Source organism: Rhinoderma darwinii, chromosome 1 (assembly GCF_050947455.1).
Source record: "Rhinoderma darwinii isolate aRhiDar2 chromosome 1, aRhiDar2.hap1, whole genome shotgun sequence".
In the NCBI taxonomy this organism is placed as follows: Eukaryota; Metazoa; Chordata; class Amphibia; order Anura; family Rhinodermatidae; genus Rhinoderma; species Rhinoderma darwinii.
Genome location: NC_134687.1, coordinates 645,030,002 through 645,048,055, shown reverse-complemented (window position 1 = coordinate 645,048,055; position 18,054 = coordinate 645,030,002). Strand labels below are relative to the sequence as shown.

Below are 18,054 nucleotides of genomic sequence, written 5' to 3'. Positions count from 1 at the left end.
CACCCACAGGGCCTTCAACCTTGGCGTCGGAAGAGAGAAGACACATCAGCTCCAGGCGACAGAGGGTACAGTTGAATCTGCAGCATCATCACCATGTGCAGGTAAGCATAGCAAACTCCCTAGAGACGAGCATATTAACCTTTTGGACGCCTGGAGCCGATGTATCTTCTTTGTCCGACGACAAGGTTGAAGGACCTGTGGGTGACGTCACGCTGTGTGTCTGCAGTGAAAGAAGCTGGGTGGGAATGATGAGAAGTGTATGATGCTGATTTGTCAGCGTCATACACTTCTATTCACAACGCCCAGTTGGTAAAAACACAATACACGCCCAGTTGGTAAAAACGCAATACACGCCCAGTTGGTAAAACGAGAAAACACGCCCAGTTGTCCATTAACAAGCTCATTTGCATAATTAAAAAATTGCTCATAACTTGGGCAAAAATGATTGTTTTAAAAAAAAAACAAAAAAAAACTTTGCTGTTATCTACATTGCAGTGCCGATCACATTCAATAGGAGATAGGGATTTGATAATCTGGTGACAGAGCCTCCTTAAGAAGTTTTCAAAGTGGGTTTAAAGATGCGTTTTTTTTTAAATATTGGTTAACCCCTTCCCGCTCCTTGACGTACTATTACGTCATGGCAGCTGTATCGTTCGCGCTCCATGCCGTAATAGTACGTCTCGGGAGTAACGGCCGTTTCGGCCGTCCTCCCGACACATACAGGAGCTGTGACGCTGCTGTCTTGTTCAGCAGCTGTCACAGCTCCTACAGCGGGGACCGATCGCTGTGTCCCCGCTGATTAACCCCTTAAAAGCCGCGTTCTATAGAGATCGCGGCTTTTTAGGGGTTAAGCTGCCATCGCCGGCCTGCTACGCGATAGCGGCCGGCGATGGTGACTATGGCAACCGGACACCAAACAATGGCGTCCGGCTATGCCATAGACGGAAGCCTAGTGGGTCCTGACAACGTCAGGACCCACTATGCTTGCTGTCAGTGAGTAGCTGACAGTTCTAATACACTGCACTACGCATGTAGTGCAGTGTATTAGAATAGCGATCAGAGCCTCCTGCCCTCATGTCCCCTAGTGGGACAAAGTAATAAAGTGAAAAAAAAGTAAAAAAAAGATGTGTAAAAATTAGAAAATAAAAGATTTAAAAGTAATAAAAGTAAAAATCCCCCCTTTTCCCTTATCAGTCCTTTATTATTAATAAAAATATATAAACAAACAAATAAACTATACATAATTGGTATCGCTGCGTCCGTAACGGCCTGAACTACAAAATTATTTCTTTATTTATCCCGCACGGTGAACGCCGTAAAATAAAATAATAATAAACCCAACCACAATCACAATTCTTTGGTCACTTCACCTCCCAAAAAATGGAATAAAAAGAGATCAAAAAGTCGCATGTACCTAAAAATGGTACTGATCAAAACTACAGTTCGTTACGCAAAAAATAAGTCCTCGCACGGCTTTATTGATTGAAAAATAAAAACGTTCTGGCTCTTAGAATAAGGGAACACAAAAAGTGAATGATTGTTTACAAAACGTATTTTATTGTGCAAACGCCATAAGACATAAAAAAAAACTATAAACATCTGGTATCGCCGTAATCGTATCGCCCCGCAGAATAAAGTGAATATGTCATTTATAGCGCACGGTGAACGCTGTAAAAAAAAACGAAAAAAAAACAATAGTAGGATTGCTGTTTTTTAGTCACCACGCCACCTAAAAATAGAATAAAAACTGATCAAAAAGCCGCATGCACCCCAAGAAAACTACAATGGATTCCTCAAGGGGTCTAGTTTCCAAATTGGGGTCACTTTTGGGGGGTTCCCAATGTTTTGGCACCACAAGACCTCTTCAAACCGGACATGGTGCCTAATAAAAAAGAGGCCTCAAAATCCACTGGGTGCTCCTTTGCTTCGGAGGCCGGTGCTTCAGTCCATTACCGCCCAAGGGCCACATGTGGGATATTTCTCTAAACTGCAGAATCCGGGCAATACGTATTAAGTTGCGTTTCTGTGATAAATCCTTTTGTGTTATAAAAAAAATGGTATAAAGAGGATTTTCTGACAAAAAAAAAAATGTACATTTCACCTCTACTTTGCTCTAAATTTTTGTGAAACACCTAAAGGGTTCATAAACTTTCTACATGCTGTTGTGAATACTTTGAGGGGTCTAGTTTCTAAAATGGGGTATTTGATAGGGGTTTCTAATATATGGGCCCCTCAAAGCAACTTCAGAACTGAACTTATTCAACTTATTCAACTTATTTATTAATGATATAGAGGAAGGGATTAATAGCACTATTTCTATTTTTGCAGATGACACCAAGCTATGTAATATAGTTCAGACTATGGAAGATGTTCATGAATTACAGGCAGATTTAAACAAACTAAGTGTTTGGGCGTCCACTTGGCAAATGAAGTTTAATGTAGATAAATGTAAAGTTATGCATCTTGGTACCAACAACCTGCATGCATCATATGTCCTAGGGGGCGCTACACTGGCGGATTCACTTGTTGAGAAGGATCTGGGTGTACTTGTAAATCATAAACTCAATAACAGCATGCAGTGTCAATCAGCTGCTTCAAAGGCCAGCAGGATATTGTCGTGTATTAAAAGAGGCATGGACTCGCGGGACAGGGATGTAATAATGCCACTTTACAAAGCATTAGTGAGGCCTCATCTAGAATATGCAGTTCAGTTCTGGGCTCCAGTTCATAGAAAGGATGCCCTGGAGTTGGAAAAAATACAAAGAAGAGCAACGAAGCTAATAAGGGGCATGGAGAATTTAAGTTATGAGGAAAGATTGAAAGAATTAAACCTATTTAGCCTTGAAAAAAGACGACTAAGGGGGGACATGATTAACTTATATAAATATATTAATGGCACATACAAAAAATATGGTGAAATCCTGTTCCTTGTAAAACCCCCTCAAAAAACAAGGGGGCACTCCCTCCGTCTGGAGAAAAAAAGGTTCAAGCTGCAGAGGCGACAAGGCTTCTTTACAGTGAGAACTGTGAATTTATGGAATAGCCTACCGCAGGAGCTGGTCACAGCAGGGACAGTAGATGGCTTTAAAAAAGGGTTAGATAATTTCCTAGAACAAAAAAATATTAGCTCCTATGTGTAGAAATTTTTCCTTCCCTTTTCCCTTCCCATGGTTGAACTTGATGGACATGTGTCTTTTTTCAGCCGTACTAACTATGTAACTATGTAACTATGTAACTGGAACCTAAAAAAATAAATAAATGAGGCAATACTTCGCTTCTTACATTATACTGATAATGAGCCGTGCCCACCCCGAGATTACCCCAGTTTTGACCGTTTGTCTAAACGGAGACCCCTATTAGACCGTTCCAGTGCCCGGTTTTCCCAAGCATACACCCCCGAGAAGTGTATTTCTATTGATGAGTCCCTGGTACATTTTAAAGGGAGGGTTCAATTCCGCGAGTACCTGCCGGGTAAGAGGGCAAGGTATGGCGTGAAGATGTATAAGCTGTGAGAGTGCATCAGGGTATACCTACAGGTTTAGGATATATGAAGGAAAGGCCACCCCCAAACCAGACTGCATCCTGGACTACAATAGGTACATGGGAGTGATGGACTTGTAAGATCAAGCCCTGAAGCCCTACAGCGCCATGCGGTGTGATATAAGAAGCTGGCCGGGCACATCATACAGATGGCATTGGACAATGAGTACGTGCTACGTCGATGTGCAGGCCAGACGGGAACTTTCCTGGAATTTCAAGAGGTGATTATCAAGAACCTAATCTTTAGGGACCAAGAAGGGGGGGCACCCAGTACTTCTGGAAGCGAGCCCACACGCATCGTACCAGGGCAACACTTTCCAGGGGAAGTTCCCCAAACTGGCAAGAAGGGAAAAAGTCAAAAGAGGTGCAAAGTCTGCTATAAGAGGGGGATAAGGGAGGACACAATATATCAATGTGACACGTGTCCCGAATAACCAGAGCTCTGTATGAAAGTGTTGTAAAATTTATCATACATCCCTTGGTTTATAATTTACCCCAATTTTACTTACCCTGATGCACTCCGCACAGCTTATCCCCCCTCGTCTTTCCCCTCTGGGCCCTGCTGTGTGTCCAGGCAGCTGATAACAGCCACATGTAGGGTATTGCCATACCCGGGAGAACCCACATTACAGTTTATGGGGTGTAGGTCTCCGGTCAAAATGGTCACTACACCTCTAGATGAATGAACTGTACTGGTACCTCAGGGGCTTCTGCATACATGACTTCGCACTAGAAAATCCCGAGTAGGCCAAATGGTGGTCCTTTCCTTCTGAGCCCTCCCATGGGCCCAAACGGCAGTTTATCACAACAAATGGGGTATTGCGGCACTCAGAACAAATTGCGCAACAGAATGGGGTATTTTGTTTCTTGTGAAAATAAGACATTTTCAGCCAAAACGACATATTATTTGACAAAAATAATTTTGTTTTCATTCCCAGCCCAATTCAAATAAGTTCTGTGAAGAAACTATGGGGTCTAAATGGTCACATTACCCATAAATGAATTCCTTGAGGGGTGTAGTTTCCAAAATGGGGTCACTTCTGGTGGGTTTCTATTGCTTTGATACCTCTGGGGCTCTGCAAATGTGACATGGCACCCGAAAACCAATCCAACAAAATCTGTACTCCAAAGAACACACAGCGCTCCTTCCCTTCTGAGCCCTCCCATGGGCCCAAACGGCAGTTTATCACCACAAATGGGGTATTGCCGCACTCAGGACAAATTGGGCAACAAAATTGAGTATTTTATTTCTTGTGAATATAAGAATTTTTGAGCTAAAATGACATATTATTGTAAAAAATATATTTTTTTTAAATTCCCAGCCCAATTCAAATAAGTTCTGTGAAGAAACTATGGGGTCTAAATGGTCACATTACCCATAAATGAATTCCTTGAGGGGTGTAGTTTCCAAAATGGGGTCACTTCTGGTGGGTTTCCATTGCTTTGATACCTCTGGGGCTCTGCAAATGCGACATGGCACACGAAAACCAAACCAGCAAAATCTGTACTCCAAAGAACACACAGCGCTCCTTCCCTTCTGAGGCCTCCCATGGGCCCAAACGGCAGTTTATTGCCACAAATGGGGTATTGATGCACTCAGGAGAAATTGGGCAATAAAATTGAGTATTTTGTTCCCTGTGAAAATAAGAAATTTTGGTAAAAAATTACATCTTATTGGAAAAAATGACATTTTTTTAATGTCACAGCCCAATTGAAATAGGTGCTGTGAAAAAAATGTGCGGTCAAAATGGTAACAACAACCCTAAATGAATTCCTTGAGGGGTGTAGTTTACAAAATGGGGTCACTGTTGGGGGATTCCTACTGTTTTGACACCTCAACACCTCTTCAAACCTGGCATGCTGCCTAAAATATATTCTAATAAAAAAGAGGACTCAAAATGCACTAGGTGCTTCTTTGCTTCTAGGGCTTGTCTTTTAGTCCACGAGCGCAGTACGGCCACATGTGGGACATTTCTAAAAACGGCAGAATCTGGACAATACATATATAGTAGTGTTTCTCTGGTAAAACCTTCTTTGTTACAGAAAAAAAAATGAATAAAATTTAAATTCAGCAAGAAAAATGAAATTTGCAAATTTCACCTCCACTTTGCTTTAATTCCTGTGAAATGCCTGAAGGGTTAAAAAACTTTATAACTGCTGTTTTGAATACTTTGAGGGGTCTAGTTTTTAAAATGGGGTGTTTTATCAGGGTTTCTAATACATAGGCCCCACAAAGCCACTTCAGAACTCAAGAGGTACCTTAAAAAAAAGGCTTTTGAAATTTTCTTAAAAATATGAGAAATTGCTGTTTATGTTCTAAGCCTTGTAACGTCCAAGAAAAATAAAAGAATGTTCAAAAAACGATGCCAATCTAAAGTAGACATATGGGAAATGTGAACTAGTAACTATTTTGGGTGGTATAACCGTCTGTTTTACAAGCAGATGCATTTAAATTCTGAAAAATGCAATTTTTTCAAAATTTTCTCTAAATTTTGCAATTTTTCACCAGTAAACACTGAATATATCGACCAAATTTTACCACGAACATGAAGCCCAATGTGTCACGAGAAAACAATCTCAGAATCGCTTGGGTAGGTTTAAGCATTCCGACGTTATTACCACATAAAGTGAAATATGTCAGATTTGAAAAATGGGCTCTGAGCCTTAAGGCCAAAACTAGGCTGCGTCCTTAAGGGGTTAAAAAACATCCATGATTACAGTGAAGGAAATAAGTATTTGATCCCTTGCTGATTTTGTAAGTTTGCCCACTGTCAAAGACATGAACAGTCTAGAATTTTTAGGCTAGGTTAATTTTACCAGTGAGAGATAGATTATATAAAAAAAAAAAAAGAAAATCACATAGTCAAAATTATATATATTTATTTGCATTGTGCACAGAGAAATAAGTATTTGATCCCCTACCAACCATTAAGAGTTCAGCCTCCACCAGCCCAGTTACACGCTCCAAATCAACTTGGTTCCTGCATTAAAGGAACAGTGTCATGGCAAATAATTTTTTTTATATGTTAAAGATGTTAGTGCTTTAATAAAAACGTTTTTATTCATTTGTGTGTTTGTGTTTTACTTTTTCTTATTTTTACACTTTTTCTTCCCTATGGGGGCTGCCATTTTTTGTTCCATTTCTGTGTGTGTCGATTAACGACACACACAGACATGGAGTACGGCAGCCACAGTCCCATAGGGACTGTGAACGGCTCCCGTCCCATTCACGTCCGTGTACGGCGTCTGTGTGGGAACTGCGCATGCGCCGCTCCCACACAGTCCTATTCGAAATTGGCGCCGTCCGGCGCCATTTTCCTGTGGACCGGAAGTCGCGGCCGGACTGTAATATTACTACTTCCGGCAGGAGCAGGTAAGAGATTTCAATGTATGTTAGTGTTTGTGTGTGTTTACTACTGTATGTAAACCTACTACACTGTGGGTTACCTCAAAAAATGGCGACACACAGTGTAGGAGGTTAAACCTTTCAAACCCCTCGTTTATCCCGGCACTAGCTAGGATAAAGGAGGGGGGATGCAGAGAGCTCACTAGAGCGATAGCTTTTAACCCAATGTTGCAATGCTGCAATTTTGGGAACTAGCTCCAACTAGCTCCATCTAGTGACCAAAAATGGGTAGTATTATAAATTTTGAAAAATTTGAAAAAATTTATAATATTTCCTGACTCGCGAAAAAAATAAAAAAAATTTGAACAATGTTTAATCACCCACACACTAAATGTTTAAATTTTAAAAAAAAAACATGTTTTTGGGGCGACACCATGCCTTTAAAGACTGCTGTCAAGGCAACAAAAGAGTGGCTCAAAAAGAAGCACATTAAGGTCATGGAGTGGCCTAGCCAGTCTCCAGACCTTAATCCCATCGAAAACTTATGGAGGGAGCTGAAGATCCGAGTTGCCAAGCGACAGCCTCGAAATCTTAATGATTTACAGATGATCTGCAAAGAGGAGTGGGCCAAAATTCCATCTAACATGTGTGCAAACCTCATCATCAACTACCAAAAACGTCTGACTACTGTGCTTGCCAACAAGGGTTTTGCCACCAAGTATTAAGTCTTGTTTGCCAAAGGGATCAAATACTTATTTCTCTGTGCACAATGCAAATAAATATATATAATTTTGACAGTTATTTTCTTTTTTTTTTTCTTTTTTTATATATATATATATATATATATATATATAATCTCTCACTGGTAAAAATAACCTAGCCTAAAAATTCTAGACTGTTCATGTCTTTGACAGTGGGCAAACTTACAAAATCAGCAAGGGATCAAATACTTATTTCCTTCACTGTATTAGGAAGCACCTATTTTAACCAGTTTCTGTCTGCCCATATATTATAAATGTCCTGGTGGTCCACACCAATCTCTGCAAGAAAGTTTTAAACCATCCAGCTGAGTTTTCTCCTCTCCGACTCTCCCACTCCATCACCGTTAAAAATATATCACTTATTTTATTACACAATATCGAAGTCCTGTATGTTCTGAGAAAACCAAAGACAAAATAAAAAATTAGGTTGGCAGAGAAATAGAACAACAATTTGCTATTAAATTGTCACATGACTAAAGCTTGAATGACGCCACTTCAATTCATTAGGTTCACATTATCAGTACTTGATAGGATTCTCTTTCCCCTTAGAACGGCCCGAATTCTTAGTGGAATGATATAACAAAGTTCTGGAAACCTTCATTACAAATTCTGATTATTAACTTCACTCTGTCTTCCATTTCATGCCAAAGATGTTCTATAAAATTTAGAGCCAGTGACTGTTCAGCCATTAGGATATACAGACCTCATTGTCATGTCTGTGAATTCGGCCTGAGATGTGTGCTTTGTCTCATGACACATTATCTTGTTAAATGTAGACTGTGGCCAATATTAGACTGTCTGTAACATTATTATGTCTTATTAGTATTTAAAGAGCTAAATGTGTTGTCAGAGAACAGGCTTCATTGCCAGACAAGGTTCTGCTTTTCATAAAAAATTATTTTAGTAAGTCAAGCTTTTTGTAATAAATTAATAGTGGGGAACTGAATGTAGACCAGAATCCTGGACTGTCATGGATTTATTTTAAAGTGTTATACAAAGTGTTATAAGGCTGGAATCACACATAGTTTTTGAGCTGAAGCCAGGAGTGGATTCAAAAGGCATGGCTTAAACTTCTTCCTGCTTGATCGTCTTCTGACTTTGCTTCAAAACACTGTATGTGTGTTTCCAGCCAAATATAAATGTTATAAATTTGTCAACTTTCCTATTTTGAAACAAAATCATAAAACAAATGTTTTAATCTTAACAGAAAATCCCAGTAAGAACTCTGAGGGAAGCTTCACGTTATTGCAAAATTATAAAGTAGAAGATGAAGATATCATACAGTACTCTTCAGGCGAAAACCTCATTACCCTCAATGTACATCCAGGACTTCACAGTAAAGACCTATCATATAATTTCACTAATCCTGAGGGGCCTTCTCCTGACCAATCACAGATTGCTACCACTAGTATAGCTCAGAAAGTGGGTGAAAGGTTTCAATGTGGTAAACAGGTCACACAAATCTCAGGTCTTTTTACAAAGAAATCAATTCATACAGGAGAGAAGCCGTATTCATGTTCATTATGTGAGAAAAGATTTACAGAAAAGTCAAGTCTTGTTAAACATGAGAGAATTCACACAGGAGAGAAGCCATATTCATGTTTGGAATGTGGGAAATGTTTTAAAGAAAAATCCTATCTTGCTCAACATGAGAGAAGTCACACAGGGGAGAAGCCGTATTCATGTTCAGAATGTGGAAAATGTTTTGCACAAAAATCAAATCTTGCTAAACATAAGAGAATTCACACAGGAGAAAAGCCATATTCATGTCCAGAATGTGGGAATTGTTTTACAGTTAAATCAAGTCTTGTTATACATGAGAGAATTCACACAGGAGAGAAGCCATATTCATGTTCAGAATGTGGTAAATGTTTTACAGAAAAATCAAGTCTTGTTGTACATGAGAGAAGTCACACAGAAGAGAAGCCATTTTCATGTTCAGAATGTGGTAAATGTTTTAGACATAAATCAAGTCTTATTGTACATAAGAGAAGTCACACAGGAGAGAAATTATATTCGTGTTCAAAATGTGGGAAATGTTTTACTACTAAAAGAAAAATTAGGGCTCATCAGAGAAACCATACAGGGGAGAAACCATTTTGATGTTCTATACGTGGAAGATGTTTTACAAAGAAATTTACATTTTGGAATTCCTAAGAGAATTCACATAGTAGAAACCGTATTCTCGTTTAGAATGTGGGAATGCTAGAAGAGCAAAAAAAAGATTTTACACACACCAGATTAGTCACAGACATTAAAAAGCCAAGAAGAGTGTTTGTTTATTTTTTGGGTGGAATTAGCCTGGATCTGCCAAACACCCAAATTATATTTACCTGAGGTCAACTGTGACCGGGATCTATGAAGGAAAAGTATCGTGGATACAAGGAAGAAAAGAAGAGCCTGGTACACTTACAAAGCAGAGAAACTGAATTGTCACCATGAATATCGCTTCTTATTACTGTATTCATAAATTCCCCCACACTGCAGGAAAATCCAGAGTGACTGTAAGGACAATGTAAACGTTTTGTTTTTATATTTTAATTTCATTAAAACAGTATAAAAAGATTAAGGTGATGGAATTGAAGAATAGAAACACTAACAAAGTAACTTTGCAGTTGAATAAATTAAGTATTCACAGATTTATTTTCATGAAAGGAAATGTCATAAGTGTATTTATCACTAAATTAGAATCAAGGTCGGTGCCCAAAATCACGCCCCCATTTGGTGGTGAATTTCTGGTAATACCACAATATTTACCGGCTAAATCATGTGTCAATTCGTCACCTATGTGGGTAGGGTTGTGTATGCCGTTCCGTCTGTTCTTAGCCTCAGGGTAGATTCACTTGCGGCAGATTTGTAGCACACATTTCTGAAACGAAATAGTTCCATACATCTGAGTGGGGTTGTTCCTGCAGCATCCTCATTGATTCTGAGATCACTATTCAGATGAAAAGGACAGCCGCAGACATTTCTGAAACAAAACTGCTATATGTGAATTGGAATCACACATGCCATTTATCTCCAAAACGCATGAAAATCTGCACCTCAAAGCCAGAAGTGGATCCAGCCGGAAAGAAAAGTCCTTCATTTATGTTTCTCAATTCTTTTTAATGAATTCCAAAATCAGCAGTGTAAAGGTATACGTTTAAATTACTAGAGTACAAATATTCTGCCTGTATAAACGTTTAAAATAAATATTTGACAAAATGTATTATTAAAAATGGTAGGGCACAAAAGATCCAGGTACAGGTGTTGGCAACCAGATCACAGATGCACAATGAAGCCTGTGTGATCTAGATAGTCAGCGTGCACTCATTCAAAAGTGCCTGAGATATCAGATGTTATTTGTCACATTGCCTAACTCCATGTGCTGGCAAATATTAGTTTAGTCTGATTGCCACAGATTAACAGGCACACTTCCCAACGCGTTTCTGCACCACATAAGGGAGCGTCCTCAGGGGTACGAGTTGCCTGATTATTCTTGTAATATTCAAAAAGTGCCGGTCAGCCGATATTCAGCTGTTCATTTAGTGTAACGGCGCGCGCGAGACACTGATAGCGGTCTGGCGCGCGCCGGGGAAACTCAGAAGCTTTAACAGCCCGAGCCCCACCTACCATGCATTACGTAATGCCGGGCCGATCCAATGGGAGAGTAAAACGTCTAAAGCTGACGCTCCATGGTAACCACGTAGCCAATGGGATGGATGCATAGAGCATCCTTAGTGACAAGGGGGAGCTAAAGGCGGCCGAACATACAGCGCCGATAACAACATCAGAACAGACGCCGTGTATATGATAGGAGATACAGGGAGTGAGTTAACAAGGCCACAGTTACAGAGTGCAGCATCGATGGCCCGTTGTGAAGAAAACACAGCACATCGAATGTATAATAATGGAATGGAAGGCACTACCGCGATGAGGCAATAAGCCAATTACGACCATTCCTGAGTATACATGGATGTCAGACGATGCAATATGGGAAAAAACAGACTAAGTAGCATGGAACATTATAGGAAGGGAAGGTAAGATATAGACTCATTAAGGCCCAGTGGTTTGATGGTTTGCATCCTGAAAATCCACTGGGCCTCCTGCAGAATACGTCTATCCCAATCCCCTCCCCTAACAGGCAATTTGACATGTTCCATCCCTTGGAATTTGATAGCAGAGGAATCTCCCAGATGACACTCCCACACATGCCTAGAAAAGGAGGTATCAGCTCTAGTCTTGATGTCACATATATGGTCCCGAATTCTGCGTCTAAACTCTCTTTTCGTTTTTACAACGTACTGCATCCCACATTGACACGTGATAAGGTACACCACCCCCTTGGTGAGGCAGTTGATGAATGACCTATTATGAAACAAGGCTCCTGTGACAGTACTCTTGAAGGTTTTACTTTTCAAAACAGAAGTACATGCTTTACATCTCCCACATTGGTACGACCCAGTGACGTTGGGAGAAAGCCATGTAGTGGCACCAGCCACCTCCAAATGACTGTGCACCAGTCGATCCTTAAGATTACGGCCTCTACGGAAAGTGATCTGAGGCCGGTCCCCAACCAGACTACCCACGTCAGGGTCCGCTTTGAGGATATCCCAATATGAGGTAAGTATTTTTCTAACCTCATAATGTGCAGCATCATAGGTACCTATTATTCTCATGACATTGTCCTCTAGGCGTGTCTTCGGATTTAATAGAGACTCCCTATCTGCTGTTATGGCGTGTTGGTATGCAGATTTCAAAACACCACTCGGGTATCCCTTATGTTCAAATCTCTTTCTCAGATTATTGGCCGACACTTTGAAGTCTGACAACGTGGTGAAATTGCGCCCGGCTCTAATATATTGGCCCTTTGGTATGCCCATTTTCAGATGTCTAGGATGACCACTATCCCATCTGAGAAGGCTATTCGTGGCTGTGCTTTTCCTAAACATTTCTGTCTGGATGTGGCCCTGGTCCATCTTCTCTATTTGAATATCGAGGAATGTTATCTTTCTATCCCTGATTTCAGAGGTGAAATAGAGACCCAGGTCATTGATGTTCAAGATTGAGACAAATTCTGCTGTCGTACCCGACCCCAGTATGAAGATATCATCAATGAATCTTAGCCATAATAAAATGGAAGAGACATACTTCTCCATTTTATCACAAAACACAAATTCTCTCTCCCACCAGCCCAGATAGAGATTGGCATAGGTGGGAGCACAAGGGCTACCCATAGCCACTCCTCTGAGCTGGTGAAAGAACTTATGCTCGAAGACAAAGAAATTATGCTCCAGTACGAAGCGTAGTAGGACGAGTACAAATTGATTGTGTGCACTGAATTGAGCCCCTCTCTCATTGAGGAAATACTCCAAAGCTCCACACCCTAGGGAGTGGGGAATGGAGCTGTAGAGAGCCTCTACATCCAGGCTCGCCAAGAGAACATTGGACTCAACTTTAATCCCTTCAAGCTTCCTAAGTACCTCCATCGTAACCCGGACATACGACGGAAGTGCCGTAACAAAGGGCCTCAAAATCCTGTCCACGTAAATGCTTGCATTCTGCGATACACTATCAATCCCAGAAACAATAGGTCTTCCCTTGAGTGGACTGAGACCCTTGTGAATTTTAGGAAGACTGTAGAATGATGGCAGGCTTCCTCACAGCCGATATCAACATGGAAAGGTGGATGTGTGATGCTAGGGAGGTCTTTTCAGAGAGTGAGTTATTACCACAGTCGCGCAATTTGAGCATTAATAGTGCATTTAAACACTTCACCAAGTCATATAAGGATCATATTAGATCATGGTGGGAGGTTCAGACCATCGAGACATATCTTAAGAACCACATTGTACCAAGAGGGCTTAGAATCTCACTCATTCCGGCGGTCAGGCTGCGTTCAGTTGAATTGCTCAAGAAATGGGAGAAGGAGTCGATTGACTCGTCTCTCAGGTTTATGGGTATTCTACTAGAAGAGGAAAAAAATCTGCTTTCACGCAGCTCCAAGGAGCTTAGGGATGGAATTGAGCAAATTCAAAAATTCTCTGGTAGTGCAGATTATGAAAGAAAAGAAACTACTCTCCAACAAGCTGTTGAAAAATTCACTGCACATATCAAGGAACGTAAGCACTTTCAATACGTTCATGACACGACTGACTTTAAGAAGGGCAGAATTTTTGAATTAGGCTCCAAACAGATGAGGCATCAGGAGATAGATACAGAGTTATCCTCCTCTGAGCCAGAACTATCGGATACGGATATCCAGAGGTATCCTCTGAGGACAGCCCGCAACAATAGGGCTCAGGGGAAAGCCTCCTCACGTGCCACACAAAGAGGGAGAACGAGGGGGAGAGCCCCCACTAGGGATGTTTTTTTAGGCAAGAGCCACCCCATTCTCGACTATCTCCACAGGGACCCCAGGGATGTTTAACTATGGGTACTTCGTGTCACGACGATGAAATGCAAATTATCAACTTGTCTGGGAGAATTTTATCCCATTATGAGACTCTAGTTCTTAAAAAGGGTTTATCTTTTGTCCCCACCAATAGGTTTGATCTTTTTTCATGGGTCAAGGAACTCAATTTGTTTATCAGGAAATTGAAATGGAGGAAGTTTTTTAGCACACATGACAGGAGACAGTGTGCTGAACTTGGTATCCAGGAGGAAGATCTTGCACATGTCAGGGTACTACAGGAATTACTGGATGAGGGACAGCGAGGAGTGGGTGAGGGCCCCTTCACTGATTTGATTGCTCCACTAATCCACCAATCATTGACAATACGCTTTTGGATGTTTTTCTTACAGTTGTTACCAATCAACTTAAAAAATTGGAGGCAGATAAACATATGCATCATAATTTGTCCCGGGAGGAAACATTGGCACTTAAGGCACTAGAAAATGACACTGATATCATAATTAAACGCTCGGACAAGGGGGGGCATGTGGTCGTTATGGACCGTGCACAGTATGTGACCATGTGCACTAATATCTTGAAGGATAAACTTTGCTATCATATCATGGCTGACAATCCCACAAAAAAATATGCGGCTGAGCTTAAGGGCATCTTGGTGGAGGCCAAACATGCCAAGATTATCGATGCGCGAGAACTGTCGTTTATTGTGGGAAATTGTCCACAGGTAGCAACCTTCTACAGTCTTCCTAAAATTCACAAGGGTCTCAGTCCACTCAAGGAAAGACCTATTGTTTCTGGGATTGATAGTGTATCGCAGAATGCAAGCATTTATGTGGACAGGATTTTGAGGCCCTTTGTTACGGCACTTCTGTCGTATGTCCGGGTTACGATGGAGGTACTTAGGAAGCTTGAAGGGTTTAAAGTTGAGTCCAATGTTCTCTTGGCGAGCCTGGATGTAGAGGCTCTCTACAGCTCCATTCCCCACTCCCTAGGGTGTGGAGCTGTGGAGTATTTCCTCAATGAGAGAGGGGCTCAATTCAGTGCACACAATCAATTTGTACTCGTCCTACGCTTCGTACTGGAGCATAATTTCTTTGTCTTCGAGCATAAGTTCTTTCACCAGCTCAGAGGAGTGGCTATGGGTAGCCTTTGTGCTCCCACCTATGCCAATCTCTATCTGGGCTGGTGGGAGAGAGAATTTGTGTTTTGTGATAAAATGGAGAAGTATGTCTCTTCCATTTTATTATGGCTAAGATTCATTGATGATATCTTCATACTGTGGTCGGGTACGACAGCAGAATTTGGAGAATTTGTCTCAATCTTGAACATCAATGACCTGGGTCTCTATTTCACCTCTGAAATCAGGGATAGAAAGATAACATTCCTCGATATTCAAATAGAGAAGACGGACCAGGGCCGTATCCAGACAGAAATGTTTAGGAAAAGCACGGCCGCGAATAACCTTCTCAGATGGGATAGTTGTCATCCTAGACCTCTGAAAATGGGCATACCAAAGGGCCAATATATAAGAGCCAGGCGTAATTTCACTACGTTGTCAGACTTCAAAGTGTCGGCCAATAATCTGAGAAAGAGATTTGAACATAAGGGATACCCGAGTGGTGTTTTGAAATCTGCGTACCAACACGCCATGACAGCAGATAGGGAGTCTCTATTAAATCCGAAGACACGCCTAGAGGAGGACAATGTCATGAGAATAATAGGTACCTATGATGCTGCACATTATGAGGTTAGAAAAATACTTACCTTATATTGGGATATCCTCAAAGCGGACCCTGACGTAGGTAGTCTGGTTGGGGACCGGCCTCAGATCACTTTCCGTAGAGGCCGTAATCTTAAAGATCGACTGGTGCCACTACATGGCTTTCTACCAACGTCACTGAGTCGTACCAATGTGGGAGGTGTAAAGCATGTACTTCTGTTTTGAAAAGTAAAACCTTCAAGAGTACTGTCACAGGAGCCTTGTTTCATAATAGGTCATTCATCAACTGCCTCACCAAGGGGGTGGTGTACCTTATCACGTGTCAAAGTGGGATGCAGTACGTTGTAAAAACGAAAAGAGAGTTTAGACGCAGAATTCGGGACCATATATGTGACATCAAGAATAGAGCTGATACCTCCGTTTCTAGGCATGTGTGGGAGTGTCATCTGGGAGATTCCTCCTCTATCAAATTCCAAGGGATGGAACAAGTCAAATTGCCTGTTAGGGGAGGGGATTGGGATAGACGTATTCTGCAGGAGGCCCAGTGGATTTTCAGGATGCAAACCATCAAACCACTGGGCCTTAATGAGTCTATATCTTACCTTCCCTTCCTATAATGTTCCATGCTACTTAGTCTGTTTTTTCCCATATTGCATCGTCTGACATCCATGTATACTCAGGAATGGTCGTAATTGGCTTATTGCCTCATCGCGGCAGTGCCTTCCATTCCATTATTACACCTTCGATGTGCTGTTTTTTCTTCACAATGGGCCATCGATGCTGCATTCTGTAACTGTGGCCTTGTTAACTCACTCCCTGTATCTCCTATCATATACAAGGCGTCTGTTCTGATGCTGTATGTTCGGCCGCCTTTAGCTCCCCCTTGTTACTAAGGATGCTCTATGCATCTATCCCATTGGCTACGTGGTTACCATGGAGCCGCCCTCTGGGTGGGCGTCAGCTTTAGACGTTTTACTTTCCCATTGGATCGGCCCAGCATTACGTAATGCATGGTAGGTGGGGCTCGGGCTGTTAAAGCTTCTGAGTTTGCCCGGCGCACGCCAGACCGCTATCAGTGTCTCGTGCGCGCCGTTACACTAAATGAACAGCTGAATATCGGCTGACCGGCACTTTTTGAATATTACGAGAATAATCAGGCAACTCGTACCCCTGAGGATGCTCCCCTATGATGTGCAGAAACGCGTTGGGAAGTGTGCCTGTTAATCTGTGGCAATCAGACTAAACTTATATTTGCCAGCACATGGAGTTAGGCAATGTGACAAATAACATCTGACATCTCAGGCACTTTTGAATCAGTGCACGCTGACTGTCTATATCACACAGGCTTCATTGTGCGTCTCTGATCTGGTTGCCAACGCCTGTACCTGGATCTTTTGGCACTCTGTGCCCTACCATTTTTAATAATAAATTTTTCCAACAAATATTTATTTTAAACGTTTATACAGGCAGAATATTTGTACTTTTTAATACATGGTTGGATTTGGCTAAAAAAAAAATAGCCCTCATATATATGTCAAATTCAGATCCCTACACTCAGAGGAACTACCTGGGATTGGCTATTGGCTAAAAACATGGGCCTATTATAGTGGTGTTTGATATGCCCTGGTTGGTAAATGTCTGCACAGGTGAATGCAGGTAATATTATATTTCTAGGGGATTCCTGCAAGGACACATGACCACTTATATGTTTCTCTATAGAAATACAACTGTGTAATGGGAGGAGTATGCTTCATTATCATATAAACAGCCTCCTCTCAGTGACATCACCAGCCAGTGAACTGGGGGGGAAAAACTGGGTTTAAAATGCCATGAGAAGTGAGGGTCAGTGTCAGTCGTTGGGGATTCATATCTTGGTTGGAGTGACTGCCCATATTTTCAGCTGTCCCCACAGCCAGGATATCGCCGCTGTACATCAGTAAGGTTTTGTTCTGTTTCTTTTATTTTCATAAACTGTTTGATTGCATTGTAACTGTATGTATATTTTTTATTTTTTAATCTGACAACTATTTTATGTATTGCACTGCACTATTGTGTATTAAATTTGAAATATTTATAAGTCTCTTCCTTGTAGTCTTACAGAACTTAATCTTCAGAAGGTGAGGAACGTTACCTGTATTTTATGTTCAATTTAGATAACCTGTGTTATAGGAACTGGTGTTAAGGGAACATAGAGACTTAGGCCCCTATTGCCTAGATAAGTATAGGTGGTGGTAGCATACTGTGGTATAAATTATTGGGGTGTTGGAAACTACGGGAGTAATTTAGCATAATC

The 18,054-nt window shown here is 41.2% G+C and overlaps 1 protein-coding gene across 2 annotated transcripts in view; it reads left to right on the top strand.

Moving 5' to 3' along the window:
* Positions 1-10,799, top strand: part of LOC142664069 (uncharacterized) — a 286,823-nt gene extending 276,024 nt beyond the window's left edge. For both annotated transcript variants that reach the window (XM_075843106.1, XM_075843032.1), the window contains exon 9: positions 8,855-10,799. In XM_075843106.1, the coding sequence (XP_075699221.1) occupies positions 8,855-9,750 (896 nt within the window). In that variant the 3' untranslated portion in view covers positions 9,751-10,799. The remainder of the gene's footprint in view (positions 1-8,854) is intronic.
* Positions 10,800-18,054: the final 7,255 nt, after the last annotated feature.